The sequence below is a fragment of the Equus caballus genome, chromosome 1 (assembly GCF_041296265.1).
Source record: "Equus caballus isolate H_3958 breed thoroughbred chromosome 1, TB-T2T, whole genome shotgun sequence".
NCBI classification, from domain to species: domain Eukaryota; kingdom Metazoa; phylum Chordata; class Mammalia; order Perissodactyla; family Equidae; genus Equus; species Equus caballus.
Genome location: NC_091684.1, coordinates 65,786,514 through 65,810,017, shown reverse-complemented (window position 1 = coordinate 65,810,017; position 23,504 = coordinate 65,786,514). Strand labels below are relative to the sequence as shown.

General features: G+C 48.8%; 1 protein-coding gene across 25 annotated transcripts in view; it reads left to right on the top strand.

Annotated features, from left to right (window-relative positions):
- Window positions 1-480: 480 nt before the first annotated feature.
- Window positions 481-23,504, top strand: part of KCNMA1 (potassium calcium-activated channel subfamily M alpha 1) — a 719,202-nt gene continuing 696,178 nt past the window's right edge. For 11 of the 25 annotated variants that reach the window (XM_023645924.2, XM_023645920.2, XM_070263813.1 and 8 more), the window contains exon 1: window positions 481-1,075. In XM_023645924.2, the coding sequence (XP_023501692.1) occupies window positions 716-1,075 (360 nt within the window). In that variant the 5' untranslated portion in view covers window positions 481-715. Of the gene's footprint in view, window positions 1,076-3,240; window positions 7,873-23,504 lie in introns of those variants that run through there. The other 14 variants (XM_023645902.2, XM_023645884.2, XM_023645875.2 and 11 more) reach the window with 4 other exon arrangements.

Here is a 23,504-nt window from a genome sequence, read left to right as displayed (position 1 = left end):
CTGGGAGCATGGGCTGGCAGCGGCGGCGGCGGCCCGGGAGCTGGACGCGGTGAACCTGCCGCGGCCCGGCGCGCACAGAGGGGCGGCGAGCCGGAGCCGGGCGTAGCCGAGGGAGGAAGCCTGGTGCGGGGGCGTCCGGGCGGAGAGGGCTGATTATACATTATTAACGAGTTACCGCCTAATAAGCAAAGAGCGGCTCTTTAGCGGCGCGAGCGGAGAGGGCGGTGCGCGGGGAGGGGAGGGGGGGGGTGTCCCCAGCTGGAGCGCAGGGCACACGCGAGCGGCGCGGCGCCTAGGGCACCGGAGCCCGAGCGAAGAGCCGGGGCGGGCCCGGGGGCGGCGCGGACCCCCGGACGCGGGCGGCCTGCGGCTCCCCCTCGCTCTTGGCGCTCTGGGCCAGCGCGGCCCCGGGAGAGCGGGGCGCGGACCGCGGAGGGGGAGCTGCCCGCGCGCTCCATCCCCCCCCCCCCCCGGGCGGGCGGGCCGGCGGCCAGGGGGAGGGCGGGCGGCGGAGGCTCGCTGTATATATCTCCGCGCACCCCGCCAGGCCGCGCACAGCACCCCGAGCCCAGGCGCCTCCCTGCCTCCCTGCCCCCCTCCCCGCGCTCCGCGGCGGCAGCAGTAGCAGCAATATGGCTGTTGATGGGTGTTCGGGGTGGCGCTGGCCGCGGGAGGAGCTCCCCCGAGCCCCTGCGCCGGCTGCCCGTTGCTAGCTATGGCAAATGGTGGCGGCGGCGGCGGCGGCAGCAGCAGCGGCGGCGGCGGCGGCGGCGGCGGCAGCAGCAGTCTTAGAATGAGTAGCAATATCCACGCCAACCATCTCAGCCTAGACGCGTCCTCCTCCTCCTCTTCCTCCTCTTCTTCCTCCTCGTCTTCGGTCCACGAGCCCAAGATGGATGCGCTCATCATCCCGGTGACCATGGAGGTGCCGTGCGACAGCCGGGGCCAACGCATGTGGTGGGCTTTCCTGGCCTCCTCCATGGTGACTTTCTTCGGGGGCCTCTTCATTATCTTGCTCTGGCGGACGCTCAAGTACCTGTGGACCGTTTGCTGCCACTGCGGGGGCAAGACGAAGGTAACCGCGCGGCCCGGGCGTCCGCCCCCTGCGCCAGCCCCGCGGCTTCTCGGTGTTCCCTGCAGCCCACCTCCTAGCTCCACACGGCGCCGTGCCTCCCTCCATCCCTGCCTGCTTTTCTCTCGCCGCGTTCCCTTCCCTCCGCGCTCCCTGCGCCCTGGATTGGGGCAGCGGGTGGCGCGCCGGGGGTGAGGAGTTGCCCCCAACCGGTGCGCTCCGGGACGCGGACCCCCAATCCTGTCCCCTTGTTTATTGTAGGGTTGTTTGCGGCTGGGCCGGGGCCGGGGCCGGGGCCGGGTCGGGGGCGCGCGCTGCTGGAGTGCCTTGGTGCGGGGTAGGGAGAGTCAACCCCACGGGCAGGGAGGAAGCTCGGGGCCGCTAGGTGCGTGTTCCGCACGGCTCACCTGCCGCGGCTCGGCTCCTTGAGGTGGGCAAGGGGGAGCACACAGCCCGCGCTTTAGAAACCTGTTGGTGAGATGAGTTTGTGGAGTCGGAAGAGAAAATCCTTTGGGCAAGGGAGAAAGTCTTTTGGACTAAGGAATCCCGGGAGAGAAACATGGCCAGAGGAAGTGAGGGATCTTGGAGGGGCTAGAGAAAGTTGGGGAGATCCAGCCCAGTTTTGGAGGCAACCCATGGAGGCTGCCAGTTTAGGAATGTAGCCAGGTCACAAACCTGATGCCACCTCCCCCTCCATCCCTTAGATTTTCTCGTGGAATATTTTCCCACCCCAAGTTTTTCGTTCTGTGTATTCTCGCTCCTGGGCATCCCCTTTAGGTCCCCGGAAATGCCACCAGCAACGCTGAGCTGGAGCGGGAGATCCGCCCGAAAGCTGGCAGAGACCGCGGTTTCACGCAGAGCCTCCTCCCTGACGCTTTTGAGGTGGCTGGATGTGGGCTTAAGCTATTCCTGGCACAGAGACGCCCACCAGCACCAAGGCTCACTACACTTCATGTATAGTTGCTAGGCTGACTGCCTGGTCTGTCCCTGTCTCCCTAGAGATGTCCTGCGGCCCGCCCCCCCCCCCCCCCCCCACTGGCTGAAGGTGAGGGATGGGGGCAGTTTCTCATTGAAAACTGCAGAATGAAAAAGAAAGAACTGGAAAAAAGAGTGGCCAAGCTGCTTTCTGTTTGAATAATTCCCGTCCCAGGGAACTTCCCAGCGCCAACGTTTTCAGAGGGAGGGGTGGTCAAGGGGAAGAGGGCAACAGTGCACCTCCGAGTGTTCATGCCTTTTCTAGTAAAGTTAATCCAGAGGACCCCTCAAACTTCTACGGGGTACAGCAACTTGTACCAGCCTCCTTAGTTGCTATGGGAAGAAAAGGAAAGCAAGGGACTATGAGTGAAAGACCGGGGTGAACTGAAGCTCTCTCCTGATCATTAATTATACATTCTGTTGGGTGCTGGAGCTCAGCTGTGTTTTGTGGCAGCACATTTGTGTTTTGGAAAATACTGGTGTGTTGGAAATAAGGGAGAAAAATAAAAGCCATCATTCTCTTCCTCCCCTTCTTCCTCCTCCTCTAGATGTTGACCAGCCAGCTTTCTTTGGAGTTCCCTTCCCAGCCATAGAGGTTTCTCCTTACTTGACAAGGTGGAAAACCCACATTCCAGAGAAGCCCTCCGACTAAGCAAAATCCTAACTGTGAGACCCCGAGACCATGCCCCTTGCCCAGTGCTCATCCTAACAAGCGCTGATTCACAGAGCCTTCTTACTGGCACTTCCCCTGCCCCCTACCTCCCGACAGTCTTCAGCCCTGGGAGTCTTTCCCTTTACTGAGATTCAGCCTGCCCTGAGGCGAAAGGTGGCTCAGAGTTGTGTGCACCTCAGATGTTCTCTAGACTAAGTGATCTTGGTGAACTTTTTAACTGCCTCCTTATCCTTAAGGAACTGGGCAATCTGGATCATAATGAAAACTTTTTTCAGTGAGCCAGTTTTGGTGTTTGTGACTCGGGTTTTCAGCGCAGCTACTAAAGTCTTTCTACTCTAGAGGGTACATCAGTGCTGCTGCAGTGCCTGTGATGATGAAATGCAAATCTGATCGTTCCCATAAAGAATCTCTTTCCTAAATGGTGACCAAGCACAACTTCTGTCAGTTTTCTCAAGAAAGTAGGTTTTTGGCAGTGATCATCAGAAAAAACAATCCCTAAATATTTGCCTATATTTTGTAGCTACAAGACCTGCTGAGTTGACGTAACTGGAAGTTTCAACAAAGAATCTACGTGGAACGAGAGATGCTTGCAGGTGGTTGGGAAGATGTGAGGCCAATGGAGAATAAGATCAGGTCACTTTTGATACCCTTAGTGTCCATTTTAAAACACACCCAGGATCTCTTAAAACCTGCCCTTTGATTTGCCTCATTAAACTGTGTGTAGCCAGCTCATTATACCCAATAATAGTAACTTAGGCTTTTTATAAGCTTTTTTTCTACCATTGAGGTCTGTATTTTTACTGCAGTCATAGTTTTGTGTCCTTCATTCTTTTTGCTTTCCAAGTATTTGATAATTGTAAAGACTCCGTACGGAAGAATGCACTTGGCTTGTTTGGAATAATTGTTTTAGTGCTGGGTTTCCCAGGCAAACCTAGCTGCTTCTCCCCTGAATTCTACCTCAGATGTGTTCACCCTCATCCTCCTTCAGCCCTCAAATGGTCTGGCTGGGAGGAAGGCTGGTCTTTTTAGCGTCTGAGATTCCATGGGAGGTGAGTTTCAGCAGGGAGCTCTGGATTCGCAAGTGTTCAGCCGCTGAGACTGCACCGTCCTGTTTGATCACAGGCACCTGGAACTGGGGGTGTGCGTGATGAGGCCTCTCATCATTAGGACCTTTCGGCTCCAAATCTCAAATGGTGAATGACTTTCCTATTTTAAAAAGAATGGTGTGTGGATTTTTTTAGGAAATAAAGAAGCAAAATAATCACATTTCCCACCTGTTGGGAACTGGGCACAATCATTCCAGTACTGTGTTCTTCAAGTGTACTTTTTCACGTTCCTCTTTTTTTCTCTGTTGGGTTTCATCAGAGCTCTTTATTCACTTGGCCGTGATGTTTGAGGTCCAATCCAGTCACAGGCTGTAGTTAACAGGGAGCTACTCTGGCAGCTTGAATAAGGCCATGACCTTGAAGAAGTCATTTAACCTTTTGGTCTCTCTTTCCCTGTGTTTAAAATGTTGCGATTGAATTCTGTGAGTTTTAAGGTCCCTTCCTGCTCTATGGTTTAGTGTAGGAGAGTGGAAGGAGTTGAGGAAGTATGGGTAAAGTTTCTAGCTCAAAACGTGTTTTGCAATTCCTGTAGGAATTCAGCCTCGCAATGCCTATGTGTCTTTATTCCCATCTTCTCCTCTCCTTCTGGCACACAGTCTGCTTCTATTTAAATCTCTGGGGAGACTGAGGCCAGCTTTCTGATGGAGCTGTGGTTTGCTAAGGGGCCTGCCTGTGACTGGGCATGGACTCACTCCTGCTCTCAATTTGAGCTGTCCTCCTTGTATAGGTTTGGGCTTGATCGAGGCTGGTCTGCATATGATGAATTCTTGAGGTATTATCTCCATGGCTGTGTCTGAGAAAACAACACATTTTCTCTGTCAGGTTTGTGACTAATATAAATATCAGATCCCAGTACGTCTTGGAAGTTACCCAGGGTCTGGCCTGATGCATCCAATCAGGGCTGGTGCTTCAGTGTCTCAGAATTCTTGATTCCAGGTTGGCCCTGGGGTCTTATCTTGTTCTGGGAAATTGGCTACATTGGACGACCTTCAGATAATCCTTTTTGATCAGATCACTTAGGGTGGCCTTGGAGAAGTTCTCAGGTCTCAGTCTCAGGGGAGCTTGAACTCACCTGCCCTTGACCAGAGAGCTTTTGCTTCTCATTCCTGGCTCTCTTCATTGAGATGCACACTTTTAGTAGAGTCCCTGCAGTCAGACAGACCCAAGTGCAAATCGTGCACCTCACACTTATTAGCAGAGCGTCTTTGGCTGGCAGCCACTTCAAGCCTCGATCTCTTCATCTATAAAAAGAGCATGATGATGCTTACTTTGTAGGATTCTTATAAGGAGTGACAATAATGGGTGTATAGCACCCAGCAAATGCCTGGCACTTAGTAGGTTTCCTGTAAATGGGAGCTACAATAGGTCCACAAGGTGATGAGTTTATTGTCTCTTTGATTCCTTGAACTCTTGGTATCAGTAGGGCACAGACTACAACAGATAGAACTTTTGAGCCAATAAGAACCTCTAGACCCTGAAGTCTACTGTCCTTGGGTCAAACAACCAGTTAGGGTCAGACTGAGATTTGGGCTCATGGCCTTTGGCTCTTGCAAAGCCAGAAGATTGGGGAGGACAGCCAAGGAAGGGTCCGTGGATGAGGGCTTAGCAGGATGGCTAGTATTGTGATGGTAGGGAAGTCAGTGGACAAGCATTGACGTTGTGGGGCTCCGGGAGCTGTAGACCTAGCAGAAATGAAAGGCTTCGTGGGCAAATGTAGCTGTCAAGGGTCCCTTGAGAAAGGACAAATTCCATCCCTCTTATCCCTGGCCCAGAGCTCCTAGACATGTCCCCAGTAATGTAAGAGTTTCTTGGCCAGGGTGCTCTCTACCTGGACCAGCTTTACCTTGACCGCCCCCAGAGCAATGTTTCCCAAAGTGTGTTCTGTGGAGCAGTTGCCCTTGAAGTTACCTTGTGAAAAAAAATTGAGAGTCATGGCATACCTGAGTGCCCCCTTGGAGGGTCCCATCAGAGGCTTGGAGAAGTCCTGCGGTGGAGAAATTGGTTTAACTGCTCGTAACTGTGTTCACTGTGAGCAGCCTTGCCTAGATGTCAAGCCTGCTGCGCATGCACTACCCAAGAGTCAGCCTGTGACCTTGGGCCAGGGCTTCACTGTTTTATGCCTCAGTCTCCTCGTCTGAAAATTGGGGATTGTAATAGAACACAGCCCTAGCGCTAGGTACTCTCATTAACCCCATCACGTAGCATTTCCTGGGAGGACACTGGATGACCGCAAGCCATGGGCTGGCCCTGCTTCTAGGTACCCAGGGGCCTTTCCACACATGCATCAGGAAGAAAGGAAGAGGTGCCTTGGTGTTTGGCCTAGGGGAGAAGGGATTCCGAAGGGCAAGGCCAAGGAGGCACTGCACTAGAGTCTTCCTCCCTGGAAGGGGACGTTCTCTGGGTGCCTGGTAGCAGGGAGTAAGTGCTTGCTTTGAGCCTCTCTCTCTTACCAGGGCAAGAGAAGCCTGGTGCTGAAGCAAGCAGGATTGGATTGCAGTGCCAGGACATCCTTCCCAGAGTGGGCAGCAGGGGTGTCCCAGCTCACAGTGGCAGTGGTCGTGTGAACCTGAGAATCACAGCAGCCAACACCACCTTCCTGGGACTTCAGGGCCGGGGAGCCCCTGGAGGAACACCTCTGTGGTTCTGGTGAAAAGGACTGTGTGTGTGCTGTGATGCCGCAGCTCCTGGGGCCCTGCAGAGAACACTGGTCCTCATGGAGATGTGCCTGGGGGTCCCGCAAGATCACACCTCCCTCAAGACCTTTGAAATTCCACAGCCTTTTTGTGCACAGCAAGGAGTGGATCAAGAGAGTCTCTGTTTTTGAAATGCTTTTTGAGTAGCTGGAATCCTGGCTCTGGGCACACGAGGAAGGAAACTTGGGGGCTCCACCGTCAGAGTTAGGGTTGTCTTAGCACTCTGGGCCTAGGGCTCAGGAATGTCAATTAGGGTATCAGCCTCTACCTCTAAGGGCTGGAGAGAGCATCTACTTCGTCTAGTCCTGGGGCTTCTCACACCTCAACATGCACATGAATCACTTGGGGAGTTATTAAAATGCAGATTCTGATTCAGAAGGTCCAGGCTGGGGCCTGAGATTCTGCATTTCTGACAAAGACACAGGTGATGCTGAGGCTGTGTAGGCCACGTTTTGAGTAGCAAGGAGCCGGTCCATTCCTCAGTCTCCAGGCAGTCCCTCCCGGAAGACGTGCCTATTTTTAAATACGGAAATTCCCAGCTCGTTAGCAGGAGGCGGATGGGAAGAGGAAGATTCCCTGTGCTGGGTCAGCCAGCTCAAGAAAACTGCTCAGGCCTCTCCTGTGCGGTTCAGTCTGGACGCATATTGCTAAAGCTCATTGTTCTGGCGCCTGCTCCCAAGGAACCCACGAGCACTGGAGGTTTGGAGTTGGGCTGTGGTGGCCAGAGCAGCATTTTGTGGATGTACAGAGTGTGGTCTGTCTTGCCAATCAACATGTGGGCTCTCTCGCGCGCCATTGGTCCTGCTGCAAGGGGTGAGGCTTTCCGAAGTCCAAATGGCAACTCAGCCAAACCACCTTCTTGCAAAATTAAAGGCTCGCGGTGTAGCCAGGGTTGCACTGTGGTGATGCTCCAGGAAGCCAGCTGCTGGCCACTCCCTCTGGAGTGTTTGAAGTCAGCAGGCAGCTGAAACTGCCAGCCTGAGTTTCCATAGGGACCTGGGCGGGCCTTCCCAAAGGGAGGGTTCAACTTGAAAGGCTCAGGCTCCAGACTTCTTCACTGAGTGGGGAGAGATGTGTGGCCCTGTGCTGTGCAACCCTCCGGTTGTACTTCTCAAGAATTCCAGCAGATTGAAATTGAAAGTAGCTTCTTTTCTCGCCATAGCAAGGTTTTTCACAGCTCATACTGCCGAGGACTCTTTCCTTGAGATGTGCTTTTTATGTTGTTCCGTCATCAAAGAGGAGAACTTGGAATAAACTTCAGCCATTAGCATCTTCAGCAGCCACAATGAAGAAGGACTTAGCATAATGCCCAGCACAAGATGGGTTCTCAAATAAATCCTATGGTTATTGTTATCGTTGTTGTTTTGCTTTTATTACATAGTAAGTACATACTGTGTGCTGGAAACAGAGCTAGGTGAAAAATAAAACTGAGCTAGGAAAACAATAGACCCACTTCTGACTTTTATTTGACAGGGTGGGAGGGAAAGAAACAGTTATCTTCTCATAGGTGTGCACATGTCTGGTCTCTGAGTGGAGGCGGGAGCTGAGTCACAGAAACACAAGTGCACATGTATGTTGGGAGGACCCTTTCCATCGTGCTTGGCTGAGGGGCTGGGTGGGAATGTAGTTAGTGCAAACACATTTTGGTGCTTTTTTGCGGTAATTTGTTAGAAGCTATGGAGAAACTCTAGGTGAAAGGGATGGGCTTGATTTGGTGACAAAACGATATTTGAGTCATTCCTGGGTTTTAATTATTCACGCCGCTCAGGTCTCTCTTGACCAGTGGATAACAAGGATTTAGTTCATGACAAGCTGGTGAGGTGAATGAGTCAGGCAGGGGAAGGAAGGGTAGCTTCAAAAGAATGGCTGCTTGAAAATGGAATTTGCCTTGTTTTCTGCGTGATTTGGTGATTGTCTTTGGGACATTATGTCTAATTGCCAATTTGGAAATGTGAGTCTCACTCCAGGTCAGGAGTGGATATACTTCACATTGTCAATCCAGCCTCGGAATCATCTCCCTCTAAGATCTTAGTACCTGTATGACTAATGCTTCTTTACATGGCCCAAAGCCAAATTATTTAAAACATCTCATTTACTTTGTATTCTTTGTGCTGTTTCTTTGGCCTCCCCACCAGATTTTCTCAGGGACTGCTTCCTGTTGACTCTGGCATTTCAAAGGTAGTTAGCAGGGAAGCCTGTGTTCCTTTCTTCTCCCCTTCCTTCTGCTCTTCATCTTTTCCATTCCTTCCATTATTCCCTAGTGAGTCCTGCCAAGTCCAGGAGCAGAGGGACTGAAGTTTGCAGGTTAATGGATAGGGTCTGGATCTTACAAGTTGATAAGCACATGGAATTACAAAGTCATGGTGGTGGAAGGGAACTTTGGGGCCTGGGTCCTACTTCCTCCCCAGAGCCAGTGCTGGGAGCCCTCTGCTCCATTGCCAGAGGCGACGAGGGTGTTCATCATCTCCTGAGGTCACCATTCCATTGGAGACAAATCCGCCTTAGAATAAACAGAAAAACTTTCTCCTTGCACTAGCACCTCTTTGCTTCTGGTCTGTTTCCAGGACACACAGAACAAATCTTGATGAATGATAGATTTCAAATTCTAAATGCGGCCAAGGAAGGCCCAGAGCTGGGTAGTGTTTAGATGTTGGCAATGTTGTTGAGACGTAGAAGCCCTTAATTTAATTGCTCCCGTGCAGGCCACTTTTGTTTCCTGTCTCACGACTTCCAGTGTCCTCCTTGTCCTTAGGTGGTGAGGTTTTCTCTTGCCCCATTCCCCAAAGTTTGGAAAATGGCCCATTTTGGTGGTTGTTTCTGGTAGTCTGCCCTCTGAGAGCTGTTGGGTCTTGTCAGAAGCTGTGGCTGGAGGTTTTGACTGCCCCTGGGCCGTCATGTCACCTCTTCTTCACTGGCATGTGCCCCGGGTTTCCAGAGTTTTGCTTCCTTCACAGTTTAGTGCTGGGCTTGGCTGAGAGCAGATGTGATTTTGGGGCCATGCCAAGAACCCAGATGTGGAGAGTGATCCTTTGTTAGGATGCTGCAGTTGGACTCTGCTTTCTAGGTGTTGGCTCTCCCCAAAAGAGGAAGAAGATGTAGCGATCTTGGGCCTCTATCTGCATCACTTAAAGACAGCTGCTTCCTAGAATTGAGGTTGTCCCTCCCCACCGCTCATCTGTCTCTGCTCTTCTAGGCTTCTCTATATCACTGCTGACATTTCCTCTATTTTGTTGAGCAGAAGGAAACCAGAAAAGAAAAGAACATACAAGAGAATAAGGCGAGGGAGATGTTCACACAAAGAAAAATGGAATCTCTTTTCTGGGGGCTAGAGGTTGGATAAATATATAATTTGATGGATTTTGTTTTTAGTCTGTTCGTCTTTGTCTTAATGAGTAAATCATGACTAATGACCTCACGCCCAAGGAGTGAAACGTTATACAAAGACCAGTGGAAAGAGTGATTTCACTTTTGAAGATTTTAGCTTTCCAAGTGAGAAGTTCTATCTAATTAATTGCTAATGGTGGCCTGTGTGGCTCTGTGGCCCTGATGCTAGGAGTTGTAAGGCTTTGTGGGGTCTTGTTTACGTGCGTGTTACATGGGGAGCAGAATTCTTCCTTTGCAAGACTTTGGAAAGTAGACCTTTTGTGGTTCTGGAAGGGGAAAAAGTGGGCACCCCACGAGCATCAAATGGAGAACTCAGAGCTGGGGGCTCTGAGGCTTGGAAGAAAGGATCAGAAGATGAAAGGTTTATCCTAGTGCTGGGGTTTTTCAGGACTAGCATGAGCTGGCAGCAGCCGTATACAGTGCTTTTCTTCTTTGTGTGTCTGGGAGCACTTTCCTTACAGTGCTCAGAGGAGTTGTTTTAGCTACACGTGAATTACGGCCACTTCTCCCCTGGATTGTGGCAACCACAGCTGGTCAGGTGGTAAGATTCCTGAATGGTATAGGAATGGTGTCTCTAGCTGAAACCACAGATATCAATGATTTGCTTCAGTCTTAAAAAAGATATCCATTTCTTAAGTTCATATGCAACCCTATTTTCCTCATAATATTTCTTTTTCAATTTCAGTGTTTTACACTTTTGGCCTTCATCTTAAGTGCACTATGTGTTCATTGAACAAAATGTAGGCAATAGAGAGAGGTTAAAAAAAAGACACCTCACACCCACCAGGTGCTTTTTTTTCCACAAAAAACCAGAAAACAACAAGTGTGGGCGAGGATGTGGAGAAACGGGAACCTTGTGCACTGTTAATGGGAATGTAAAATGATGCAGCCACTATGGAAAATGGTATGGAGGTTCCTCAAAAAATTACAAACAGAATTAGCATATGATCCAGCCCTTCCACTTCTGTTTACATATCCAGAAGAAGATATTTGCACACCCATGTTCATAGCAGCATTATTCATAGTAGCCAAAAGGTGGAAGCAGCCCAAATGTCCATCAGTGGAAGAATGGATAAACAAAATGTGATATATACATGCAATGGAATATTATTCATCTTGAAAAATGAAGGAAATTCTGACATGGGCCACAACATGGATGAATCTTGAAGACATTATGCTAACTAAAATAAGCCAGACACAAAAGGAATACTGTATGATTCTACTCATGTGAGGCACCTAGAGTGGTCACATTCATAGAAAGAGAAGTAGAAGGGTGGTTGCCAGGGGCTAGGGGGTGGGGAATGGGGAGTTGCTGTTTAATAGGCATAGGGTTTCAGTTTTGCGAGATGAAAAAATGCACAACTATGTGAATATACTTAACACTACTGAACTGGACACTTAAAAATAGTTAAGATGGTAATTTTATGTCTATTTTTCCACACTTAAAAAAAAAGAAAGGGGAAAAAATCCCTCCAAATCCTACTTCTGGGAGATGACCATCATCCGTGGGCACGTTTTCTTCCCAAGACACGCTCTTCACCACGGTCCTCTCATTGGTTGGTGGGGCAGTTAATATTTGTCGTCCAAGGACTGGTAAGTGGCCCTCCCATGAGAAGTTCCCAGGCTGGCCCTGTTTGGTTTAGATGGAATCCACACTGAGAGCAGAAGAACAGACAGAACAACCCTCTTTCTGCGCATAGAGTCTGGTTTAATGGCGTCTATTCTTAGAGTGAAGTTGAAGGACTACTGGATTTTTGATTTGATGTATGAGTAGCTGTGGTATCTTAGGCATGTCATTGTCTCTGGGCCCCAGTTCTCACATATGTAACATGCTCTCTGCGTCAGTGATTTCAGTTTACAACCATGTCTTAAATCAGATTTCAAAGCTACCATTTTTATCCGATAAAGAACCCAAGACTAACTTATTCAAGGCGATGGCCAAGGGAGCAGTGCTGGTTCCACTATAAACCGCAAGAGTGAAGTTTGATTGACATGTCCCCAGAAATTCAATATTGACTTCGATGAGGTGGCGTATTTAAGTATTACATTCTCAGGACACAGGCCCCATTGGAAATATCATCATTTAAATTGTCACTTAAAAAAATTCTCAGAAATAGGTTTTTGTGACTCTACTGTTACTTCTAATGAAAGCCACATCACTGTTGAGGTTTTAATTTTAATTTTTGCTGTGGGGGAAATGTTAAAAACCTCTTTGATTATAGACTATAAATAGTGTCATATGATAGGCTGGCTTTGTTGAGGCTGGGCATAAAAAGAAACATTTGGTAAAAAGGGAGGTCGTGCAAGTCAACTTTGATGCTGTTCCTTAACTTGCCTCAGAAGGCAAGCCTGGAGTGAGACGGAGCATCTCAGCTCTGCTGCATGGAGTGTTCCAGCCGCCGAAAGCAGGGGTAAGAAGACCGGAGCTTCTGTGACAAAGGAGTGAGCGTCTGAAGGAATGATCCCCACACACTTAATAACTTCTGAAATACGATTTCCCCCAAATCAAGAGCAGCCAGTACATCAGAACTTACGGAAGAGTCTCTTAGGTTACATAACATCAATTAGCTGATGCTACTGGGGCTGTGTATTAAATTTTAACTTGTCACAAATACATTGCATTAACAGTTCACAGATCCATAGTGTATCAGGTAGCTTTTTGGTGTTATTGAGTGAATTGGTGATTGTGTAGGACTTGACAAAGCCCAGACAAAAATACTTGTTAGATTTTTCTAATCATAGTTTAACTTTTATTGGGGGGCTGCAGACAGCCTGCAAATATTTCTTGCAAAATAAACTAAAAATTTAGGCAGTAGTTTTTGTATCTGCAGTACTGAATAGTTGGTGTACGGCCATGAACCAGATATGACAGGGACTTTTAAAACTCAGGGCATCTTTTCACTTTCCAGTGGCAGGCAATGCAAGCACTGTATTTTTAATTGGTCCCTTTTTTAAGTCAGGAGCTGAAATGTTAGCATGCAAATCTCTCCTGAGTTGTATGGAAACTAATAAAATTGTGGAGGTTTCTGTTTGTGCTCCATGAACACAGAGTGTAATGAAACTGCAGCGGCTTCCTCCGGGATGATCCTGTTTACACGCCAGGCAGGGCTTTGAAATGATTTTAGTCGTGAGAAGAGAAACCAGCAAGTCAGGCCGGTCCTGTTCTTTCCTCCCTATCTCATGGGCGCCTCTTCACTTATGCGCCTCTTTCCCTCCCGACCTCAGAAAGTACGAATTTAGAACAAAGACCTCTGATCTCTACTATAGCCTGTCCGCCACCCGTTTTAGAAAACAGCAGTTGATTCTCGAACACTCTCCTAGCCTCTCTGTCTCCCTCCGCAGGCGCTGCGCTGACCTCCACACTTGGTGGTGCTTTTGTTTGGGTGAGTCTTTCTGTGTGACCTGGAGTAACTGGCTTCTTAGGAAAAAAATTAATAATAAACTTTTTCGAGTAGTTACTAAGCATTAAGCATTGTTTTAAGCTCCTCATGTTTATTATGTTATTTAATCCTCAAAACAATCCTCTGGAGTAAACAGTTTTGTAATCTCCATTTTATAAATTAGAAGACTGAGGCATAGAGAATAAATATATGTATTTTTTTGGATAACAAAGTTTGAGTGCTTAGTATGTGTCTGGTAGTATTTCTATGTATTATCTTATTTGATCCTCACAACAGCCCAGTGAATAGGTGGTATTATCACCCTCACTTTATAGATTAGGATGCTGAGGCATGAGAGGGTGAGTAACTCCCCCAGGGTCACCCAGTAGTGAGGGGCAGAGCCAGGTTTCAGTGCAGGCAGGCAGGCGTTGGAGCCCATGTGTCTAACCCCTGCACTGTGCACCTATAGTTACACCTCCTGTAGTGGTAGGTCAGCTCTGCTCAGCTCATCCCTGCCATGGAGCGAGGGGAACTTTGAGAACATGGATAGGACAGAAAAGAGGAGGTGGTGTATTGAGACTCATGTACCATGCCTGGATGAGACGTGAGATTCCTTGAACAAGTTCAAAGAATTCTGTACTGTCAGGATAGAAACGAACATTAAGGGTTATCTAGTCCTTTTAGTGTCTCTAAGTCCTGGTATTCCTTGCTGGAAAATGGGATAATCACTTTTTCTCTATCTGATAGTCAGATGTGCTGTGTGCAGTTGTGCAGGTTGCTCACTGCACAACTCTAGGGCTCCTATAAGATGAGATTCACATCAGATAATACCTAACTATACTTTATGAACGATGGCACATGTACCACATGTATGTGGAGGCACAGAATAAATATTGGGGCATTTTTCTGAGTATCAGTCTTCCTTGAAGTTTTGGATAAAAACACTATTTTTATTATAAAATAGTAAATTATTTTAGTTCCATTATTACATTATTCTTCCATTATTATATCTTCCATACATTATATCTTCCATTATTACATACATGGCAGATATTAGGAGCAGGATGCAGAATTCAAGCATATTTTTAAAAACTTGAGAGAGGGGTGTGTGTGTGCGTGCACGCACACATGGGCGCACACATGCGGGAAAGCATAGAGACGTGGAAAAGTTTGACATCCACCAGCAAAGTCTTCTTATTAAAGTATGGAGCTACACATCCTGATGTGGAACGATGATGCCTTAGTCTTCACATGCTGTTTGCTCATATCTCAAACTCTGAAACTGTTAATAAAAGAATGGGAATTCTATGAAAAGCAGATAAATATATCTGAATTCCCTGATCTGTTGTACATAAAGTGCATTTAGGGTGTGGGTGGGACACAGAATTCAGTCTGCACCCTCAGAAGAGGTGGTAGTAACTCCTTTGCTGGTTATGAATCTCCCCTTGCCTTAGGAAGGTTGGTTCGTTGCTCCTCTCCACCTCCACAGCCTGGAAATACGTTATTGTATCACAACACGGATTTCCTCCCAGACCGTTGGGCATTGAGGCCTTGTGTGTGCCAAGCCTCATGCCGGATCGTTTGGGCAGCAGGAACTGGGTCAGTCAGTCCGCACAGCTTTGGAAGGGTGGCTGTGCCTTGCCCAGGGATGCAGAGTCGTGTAAGACATCGTTTCCTCTCTGGCAATGCCAGTAGCCACATCACATGAGTCCAGGGGCACCATTCACTCCATAGTCATGAACGAATTCCCTGGAATTGTGCAGTGCACAGCCCACATGTCCATATCGTGGTTTTTCTAGGCATCTAGCTGGGTTGATATAATATACTCACATGAGAAATTAAAAACACAGTGCAAGGCCCATAATTCTTAACGGCCAAATGAGTAAGAGAAGCACTAAGAACTTGAAATTCAGAAAAGGTGGAGAACACTGAGAATTGGTCAGAGGGGGTGGCTAGAGAGAGCCCAGTGGGGAATGGGGTTGTGAAGGCAGACCCAGCCTGGTCATCCCTAGGCCCAGCCCCGAGGACAGACTGTTTCCATGACTCTGACCACTAAGTGGCTCCTGATGTGACATTGGAAGCCTCCCAGGTCCCCATACTTGTTTTGAGCACGAGCCTGTGAGATGGGTGAATGCTTGGGTGCCAGCCCGTGTGTGTCCCTAAGGCCTGTAGATGAGATATAACAGGACCCCAAGGATTTGGAAAAAGCTTCTCTGTTGCCAGCTGTGCTATTTTTAGGTCCCTCTCACGGCCCTGGCTGTCCCCAGGTGTTTGTCAGCAGAGCATCCTGTGCCTGCCTATGTGGAAAATGGCAGTCAGAGCCCAGGCCTGCCTAGTAGGCCACAGTAGTCTCACTACCAGGCCTGGTGACCAGGCTGAGTCTCTGAGCCTGGCAGGCTGCTGTGAGGGTCGTTGCATAACTGGCCTTTCTGCTGGTCGTGGTGCCTGCTGGTTCTGGGTGAGGAGGTTGAGCCAGAGCAAACAGGTCCACAGTCCACTGCCCCTCCCGAGCCCTGGTGCATTGGATTGGCTCACGGGCCCAGCAACAAGCTGGCACAGTCAGGAGCTGCTTTTGCTCTGAGCTGCCTGACCATTGCTGCAGAGTGCCCAGGCCTGAGTGACATACCTGTACTGGGAAGTGTGGAGATGGCCTGGCCTGGTCCACAAGTGGTCCAGATGTGGTGGAAGGCTGGGCGTGACCTAAGAAATGGCCCACTCCTTCTCTTCCACCCTCCACTTTGCCTCCCCCATCCTTCAAGGCTCAGCTCACTTGCTGGGAATGTCACCTTCCTGGGAAACCCACCTGAGTCAGATCTTGCTCTCTCCCCTGATACTCCCCACTGTTTGTCTTTTCCATCTCATGTGGAGATCATCCATCTGATGCTCCTTGTGGACAGATCTGGTAGTTTTCCTTTTTTGAACTCGTCCTGTGCCTGGCAGGTGGTCCTGGAGAGCAGGCAGTGAGTGTTGGCTGATCAACACCAGTGTGGGAGCAGTCTTCAAAGAAGGCCCTCGATGAACCACAACTCCTGGTATTCTTGCTCTTGTGTGGTTCTCTCCTTTGAATCAGGGATGGCTCTGGGACTTGCTCATAACCAATAGAACATGTTGGGAGTGACACTGTGACTTCTGAGGCTCCGTCAGAAGGACCCTGCACCTTTCTCTTGGTCTCTTGGAACACTGGCTTTTGGGAAGCCAGCCACAGTATATAAGAAGTCTGACTATTCTGAGACCCTGAGTCTGAGAGCTCTGAGCACAGGTAGTGTTGTTGAGAGATGTCCAGGCCACGTGGAAAGGCCCTGGAGGATGAGATGCCACATGTAGGGAGAGAGAGAGAGATTCTCCAAGGAGCACCAAGGCACCAGACATGGGGGGAAGACCCCATCTTGGAAGTGGATCCTCTAGCCCCAGCTGACATAAATCAGAGATGAACCAGCCAGCTCATTCCTTCCTGAATTCCTGACTTAAAAAGCGTGAACAAAATAAAATGTTTTAAGCCACTACATTGTGAGGTGATTTTTTACACAGCAACAGATGACTAGAGCAAGTAACTACTGTTTAGAGTGGTCCTTCCACAAGATCCAGCTCTTGCCCTCTCTCTAGGTTCCCGTTAGCCTCTCTTCCCAAGCTCTCTGTACCTAGCCATATAGGACTTCCTTCATTTCATTAAACTTTTTGTTTTTATACCTCCAGGCCTTCAAACATGCTGTCCACTCTACCTGGAATTTTCTTTCCTTCTCCCTCCTCTCCTATTCGGCTTAGCTGACTCCTATTTATCTGGTGATATGCTGGTAAATGTTTAACAACTGGATCTCCAGGAAAAAAGCCCCTATTTGTAGCATTTGTCAATTCCTGTGGTGTAAGTACTCCCCTCGTGGCCAATTTCAAGATACCAACATGATGTCACGGAACACGGAGGGAGGTATTATTTTCCGCATTTTTCAGATGTGGGAACTGAAGCTCAGAGAGGTTCACTTACTTTCCTAGGTAGATCACAAACAGATATGGATTCTGGTCTGCGAAGACCATGCTCATTCCCCTGTACTGTGCTGTTCTCATGAAGAACCGGCAGCTGACCCTGAGCACAGGAAATATTGCTGTGTAGTAATGTTGGATTGTCCTACTTCTAGAGTAGTGGTCCTTCCATTGCTTCTCTTGAGTTGCTGCTGCATCTTCTTCACACTTACCTACCTAACCAGTCACAGCGGCTCGTTTCTCTCTTGGAGCCATATTATGTTATCTAGACTCTGGTTCAGGTAGTGGTTATGGAAAGCAGGGAGCCAACAGGGACCCGTGAGTCCATTTTGAGGCTTGATTAACTGTGTGTATCAGTCAGGGTAGGCCAGCTGCTGTAACAAGAAACCCAGATATGCCAGGGATTTAATACAGTAGGAGTTTATGTATTACTCATATAAGGTACCATTGATGGGGTGTGTGTGTATGGGGAGGTGTGGGGACTTGTTCATGCAGTCATTCAGGGAACTTGGCTTCTTACACCTGTGGACTTGCCATCTTCTAGGGGGCCCTGAAGGTCTCTGCTGGGTCCTCTGCATCCATCTGACAGATGGGGAATGAGAAGTAGGGATCATGAGGTGTGGTTTTTGTGGGAGTAGTCCTGGAATCATTCCCATCACTTCCGCCACACAGTTCATTGGCCAGAACTCAGTCACGTGGTACCTTAACTGCAAGGGATCCTGGGAAATGTAGTAGTGTGCCCAGGAGGAGTAGTAAATGGATTTGGAGAACACCCAGACTGCAGAAGGGGCTCCAGAATGCCATGCTGGGAGAGAACTGCAGTGAGGGCTTCTGCTGTCAGTAGCTGGCTCTGCCATAATTAACGATTACGGTGATGCAATAATAATACTGACTGTTTACTGGGTGCTGCTAGGTGTCAGATGTGGTGGTAAGCACTCTACACGTTTCATCTGACTTAATCCTCTCAATAAGCCTATGATGTAGGCATTGTTATCGTCATCCCCATTTTACAGTTGAGCAAAAACTGAGGCTTGCAGTGGTGATAGCACTTGCCCAAAGGGTGTCAGTTAATAGTGACAGGGGACTCCATCTGAACCCAGGGTTTTCTAGCTCCAGAGTGTTAACTCTTAGCTGCTTCCTGTGATGCTCTGGTGTTCCTCAACTCTCCCCCTTCTTGTCCCTGCTTTCAGCTTATAAGCTACTCTGCTTCTTAAACACCTTCAGGAACAAAGGGACCAAGGGGCTTAACTGCCTCCTCTCTCCACATTCCAAAGAGAACAAAGGTGTCTCAGCTGTGGCCGGATGGCATTGCCCCTGATTCGTCCTGGTGAGCGGTGGTGAATTGACGGTGGTTGCCTGTGCTAGTCCCTATGGTTTGAAAGCATCCTCTGCCCCTCAGCTCTCTCCCGCTTTGAATATTACCGTAAGTGGCTCTTTGCCTGGAACATGGAGAGCATAAGGGAGAAGGATGGCACAGGCTGGGTCCCGGATCCCTCTCCTCTTCCTCCCTGTGGTGAAGTGCTTCCCCCTGGGAAATGTCACTTCACTTTAGCCTGTTCCACCCAGTTCAAATTTCACATGCTAGCTGAGCGACTTCAAGAGTTCACTGCTGAGACAATAGGGGATTGAAGGTGAGTAATAACGTGAGTAACGTGGCTGCTTTTCTGAAGCCCAGTGGAGAACGTATATGTCCAAATGAGCAACATCTCTCATTCTAGTTGGTTCAGTGTAGTTCCCAAGAGCGTGTCCTCTGGAGCTAGACTGCTTGGGTTCAAATCATAGTTCTGCTACTTTGCTGACTTTTAGACCTTTGGCAAGTTGCTTCACCTCTCCAGGCCTCAGTTTACTCACCTGGAAAGTGGGATTAATAATAGTAACCACTTCCGGGGGTTGTTGGGGGGGATAATATGTGTTAATTGCATAGAGTAGCACCTGATACGTATTAAGGGCTATGTAAGTGTCAGGTATTCTTGTTAATTCACTTTGGTCGTCGTTGGGAGACTGACTTTTGCCTGACATGGAACATGACAGTAATATCCTAGGTGGTTGCTTTATTGTCCAGAACTCTCCACTCTAGTCCCCCCAGCTCCAGAGGGATGGCTGGCATGCCTGTGCCCCTGCTGGAATGTAGCATTCCTGAAGTCTGGGACTATGGGTATCCTCCTTTACATCTGCAGTGCTTGGGGCTGTTGAGGTCCTTTGCAGAAGTTGAAGTATCGTCCCCATGTTAAGGGGTCCAAGAGGACGGGGACCTTGTTATGTTTATCTCTGTTTCCTTAGCAACCTAAAACAGGGTCCAGCCTCACAAAATGCTTTTTGAATAAATGCAGGACTGAAAGAATGAATGGTTTCATCCATACTTGGAAAATGAGGATCTCTCCTTGGGAACAGGTTTGTGATAGCATTGGTGTGGTCTTTAGAATGTTGCTGGGGTGACATCTCTCAGCATTTGAGAGTCAGTTTGATTTTAGGGAACCATCTGGGGTAGTTCGCAGGCAAGTATAAGGAATGAGAGAAGAAACCAACATGGGTAAGGTATTTCTGGTCCCCCAAATGTGTAATTATGATGTATCGAATCTGAAGGTTCTGGGTGGCGTATAGATTACCTCTGTAGGCGATTTCCAAAGAAAGGTTCCAGAGGTGCTTTGAGTTTTAGCAGCATTGGAATAAATGTGTAATTTCTTCTCCCTCCTCCCCACTGCAGAGGGGCAGCACTCATTTTAATGTTAACTTCAGTCTCTTAAATTCAAGCTTGTGAACTTAATAGCATAGCCTTAGAGTTGGATAAATGTGGGCTGGAATCCAGCTCCATCTTGTACTAGCTCAATAGCTTTGGACAATTTACTTCATCTTGCCAAACTTACGTTCTTCATCAGTAAAACGTGAATACTAAAAATACCTGCCACATAGGGTCTGTGTGCAGATTAAATGAGGTGGTCACCCTGAGCACTTAACATCTCTTGGGGGCTCAATAGATGGCTCCTGTTCTGATGAGGTTGACTTATTTTAGACCACTCTCCTCCTTCAGTGGCCATGGTGAGGGTGCCAGGATGAGGAAGAGGAGGCTGCTGGAGGGAACATGGTAGTGGGATCAGCAGTGAGTACCAAGATGGGCCAATAGTGAGGAGGTGACTTTTCCTTGGGACACTCCAGGTGGAGGCAGAGCTTAGAGCAAGAGAAAAGTGGAGCCAGAAATGCTTCCTACCTTCTGCCTCAACATCACCCTCCATCCCCAGCCCACTATAGGAAAGAGGAGGAAGGGGGAAAATGAGGGGAGGGGAACAGAAGAAGTTTGGAGGATGAGAGACTTCACTTTAAAAGTGAGGGGGCCTCAGTTGGCCCACCTGCAAAATGAGGCTTGGATGAGGCAATTCCAAGGGTCTCTTGCAACCCCTCTGTTTTTGTAAGAATTTTAAGTTTGTTCCTAAGTCTTCTGCCCTGTGCCACTCACCTTCCACAACCTCAGGCAGATGGAGACAAAAGGGATGGCAAGTTATGGAGGGCCTGGAAAGCGCTGCTTCCAGGGTCTGTGAAGAGGCTTTTGAGTCAGGTGGGCCCGTCTGTCTTCTGTCTTGGGCAGCCTTCCTGTCCTGTGAATGCCCGCAGGGGCCTACTGAGCTGTGAATGGACCAGAGGACCTTTGGGGCTGTAAGGGTGAAGAGGAAAGGGCTTCTCGAACCTCAGCCTCCCCACCTGTGTGGCTCGTTTCTTATTTGACAATTTCTCCCATTTAGGAAAAAGTGTTTCTCGGATACTGGAGGTAGGCCAGGTGCCTGTTTTAAGGTTTACATAATATGTGTTATTTGTCCTCAGACTTTTTCCTCTACTGGGGATTATGTGTTCTGAGGCACCAAAAACATCTTTCTATACACTGAACTCCAGAAAGACTTCTGGATCATCTTTCTTTCCCACCTCCTACTTCCTCTTATCTCAAGTTTATTCTGCCACAGTCATTAGTTAAGCAAATATTTTGCTCATCAGCAACTTGTCTCAAACCAGATTAGGCTGTGAAGAGGTCCCAGGGCTTCAGTCATGGTGGTGCTTCCTTGGGGGAGCCCACAGTGGAGCTCGGGCTGGGTGAGGGATAGACATGGGGGCTCCTTCCTCTGCTGGTGCAGTGAGGTGGAAGGGGCATGGGATTTGGGGCTCAAGGACCTGGGCTCAGCTTGTGCCTTCCCTGCAGATGGGCTGTGTGGTCTTGGGCAAGTTGTCTATCTTCCCCAAGCCTTAGCTGCCTTTGCCCGTTGTAGCAGATCACAGAGAAGATTCTACCTAGCCCATGAGACATACTCAATAAGATAGTGGCCACCGTTTTTATTATGGATCCAGGTGGAATGATGCCATTTAGCAGAAGTAGATATCTTCAAGCCCCCAGTTAAGCCTGCCTTACACAAAGTGCTGTGTTAGTTGTGGTGGAGACGAACCCTGGAGAAGTCCGTATTGCTTCACTTGCCCAGCTCTCCAGCTAGATTGTGAGCTCCTAACTCTGGTCCTTCAGGATTCCACACACTCTGGGCTGTGGGCTTCCTCTTCCTCTGTATCCCCAGAACCAAGCATGCAGTATGACACAGGGTAAGCACTTGGAAGACACTGGTGAATGAATGAACAGATGGGCATTCAACAAACTCTTGCTGATGGGTTGACTCATATTCCACACTGGGTAAGTTTATATTTTGGGCACTGAATCTCTTTCTTGTCTGTGGTTTCTTGAGCTCTGAGAGTATTTAATTATCTCTGGAGGCTGAGGTTGAGCCTTTCAGGTCACCTTCACCAAGTTTTGGGCTCCAAGGAGATGAGATGTCCATCCAGGCCTGGGCAGTGGCAGGGTGTGGATGCCTGGGGGTGGGCCTGCAAAGGTAACCTCTCCCCATTCCCTGTGCCCGTGGTTTGGCACGGGGTCCTGAAGCGCCTCACGCCCAGCTTCCCCAGAAGAAAGGGTATTTATATGCTCTGTGTGTGTGGGACAGCAGCTTCCTGCCTACAGACAGTCTTTGGCTGTGTTTGATAAAGTGACGAATTTGCTCTTTTCTTCCCCACCTCACCCTGTCTCCTTTTTTCATCCCCATGTGAAGGGGCCTCTGTCAGGCCAGCCACCAGCCATTGTGAGAGGAGCCAAGTTTCTCGTCACACTGCTCAGCCGAATTGCTGCAAGTGGGACGGAGGAGGCAATCTTAGCTTGAAAGCAAACATCCTGTCAGAGAACAGAGTGATGATGGTTTTTGCTGCACACGGGGGATATCAGCACAGAGGTGAATCTTGGCATCTGCTTCATGCTAATTAACCCCACAGTGCACACTCGCATTGCGGTGTGAGCCGGCCTGCAGCCTGAACCGCCTTCTCTAAGGAAGGACCCTTGGAAGCCAAACTCAGTTGGCCCAGATGCCCCCATGGGCTTCTTGCTTTACTTGTTACCCCTACTGGGTCTGATTTGAGACAAAAGCATTGTTTTGGGGCCAGATGGCATTAAGTTCCTTAACGAGGCACAGAGTGTGCTGGAGAGAGGTACACAGCAGCTAGGGGTGGGGCTGGTCAATTCCAGTCAACCAGGGTTTATTTGGCTCCTGGGGAGTTTTAAACCCAGTGCTGTGACTGGGGGAAGGTTAGGGCAGGGGAGCTGCCATTTACTGAGAGCTTACAGTGTGTTATATTATGAACTGGCCACTTTGCACCTTAACTGGTGAAATTCTCATAGCAAGCTTGAAGGGCAGGTGTTCTTCAGGAGCTGAGACTCAGAGAGGTTAAGTAATTGCCCTAGGGTCACACAGACATCCCAAGAGGTGGAAGACGCAGACCTTGAGAACTTACAACCTTATTGTGTGGGCACAAATTCCAGACCTTTGTAGTATATTCCCACAATAAACAATTATTGGGCACCTGTTGTATGCCTCTGCACAGTGCAAGTGATCCAGAAATGAATCAGCCCTAGCTTTGTCTTCCTGGGAGCAAATAGCCTCGAGGGGACTCTTCACCTTCATTGCTTTGTTTTGGGGTCAGGAGCGGTGTCAAGGATGTATGACAAGATGAGAAAGTAGGGACTCATTTTTGTCGGTGAAGAGAAGCAGCTCCCTCGATGAAGTCACATGCTTTGAATGATGAGAAGGAATCTGCCAATCTTTTGACTTTCATTTTGTAAATTGAGGTCTAAATACATACTGGGCATGCATCTTAAATATCCAGGTTGGTGAATTTTTACAGAGGTGTGCCCCTGTGTAACTGCCAGTTCTTGGAGGCAAGAATCCTGTCTTG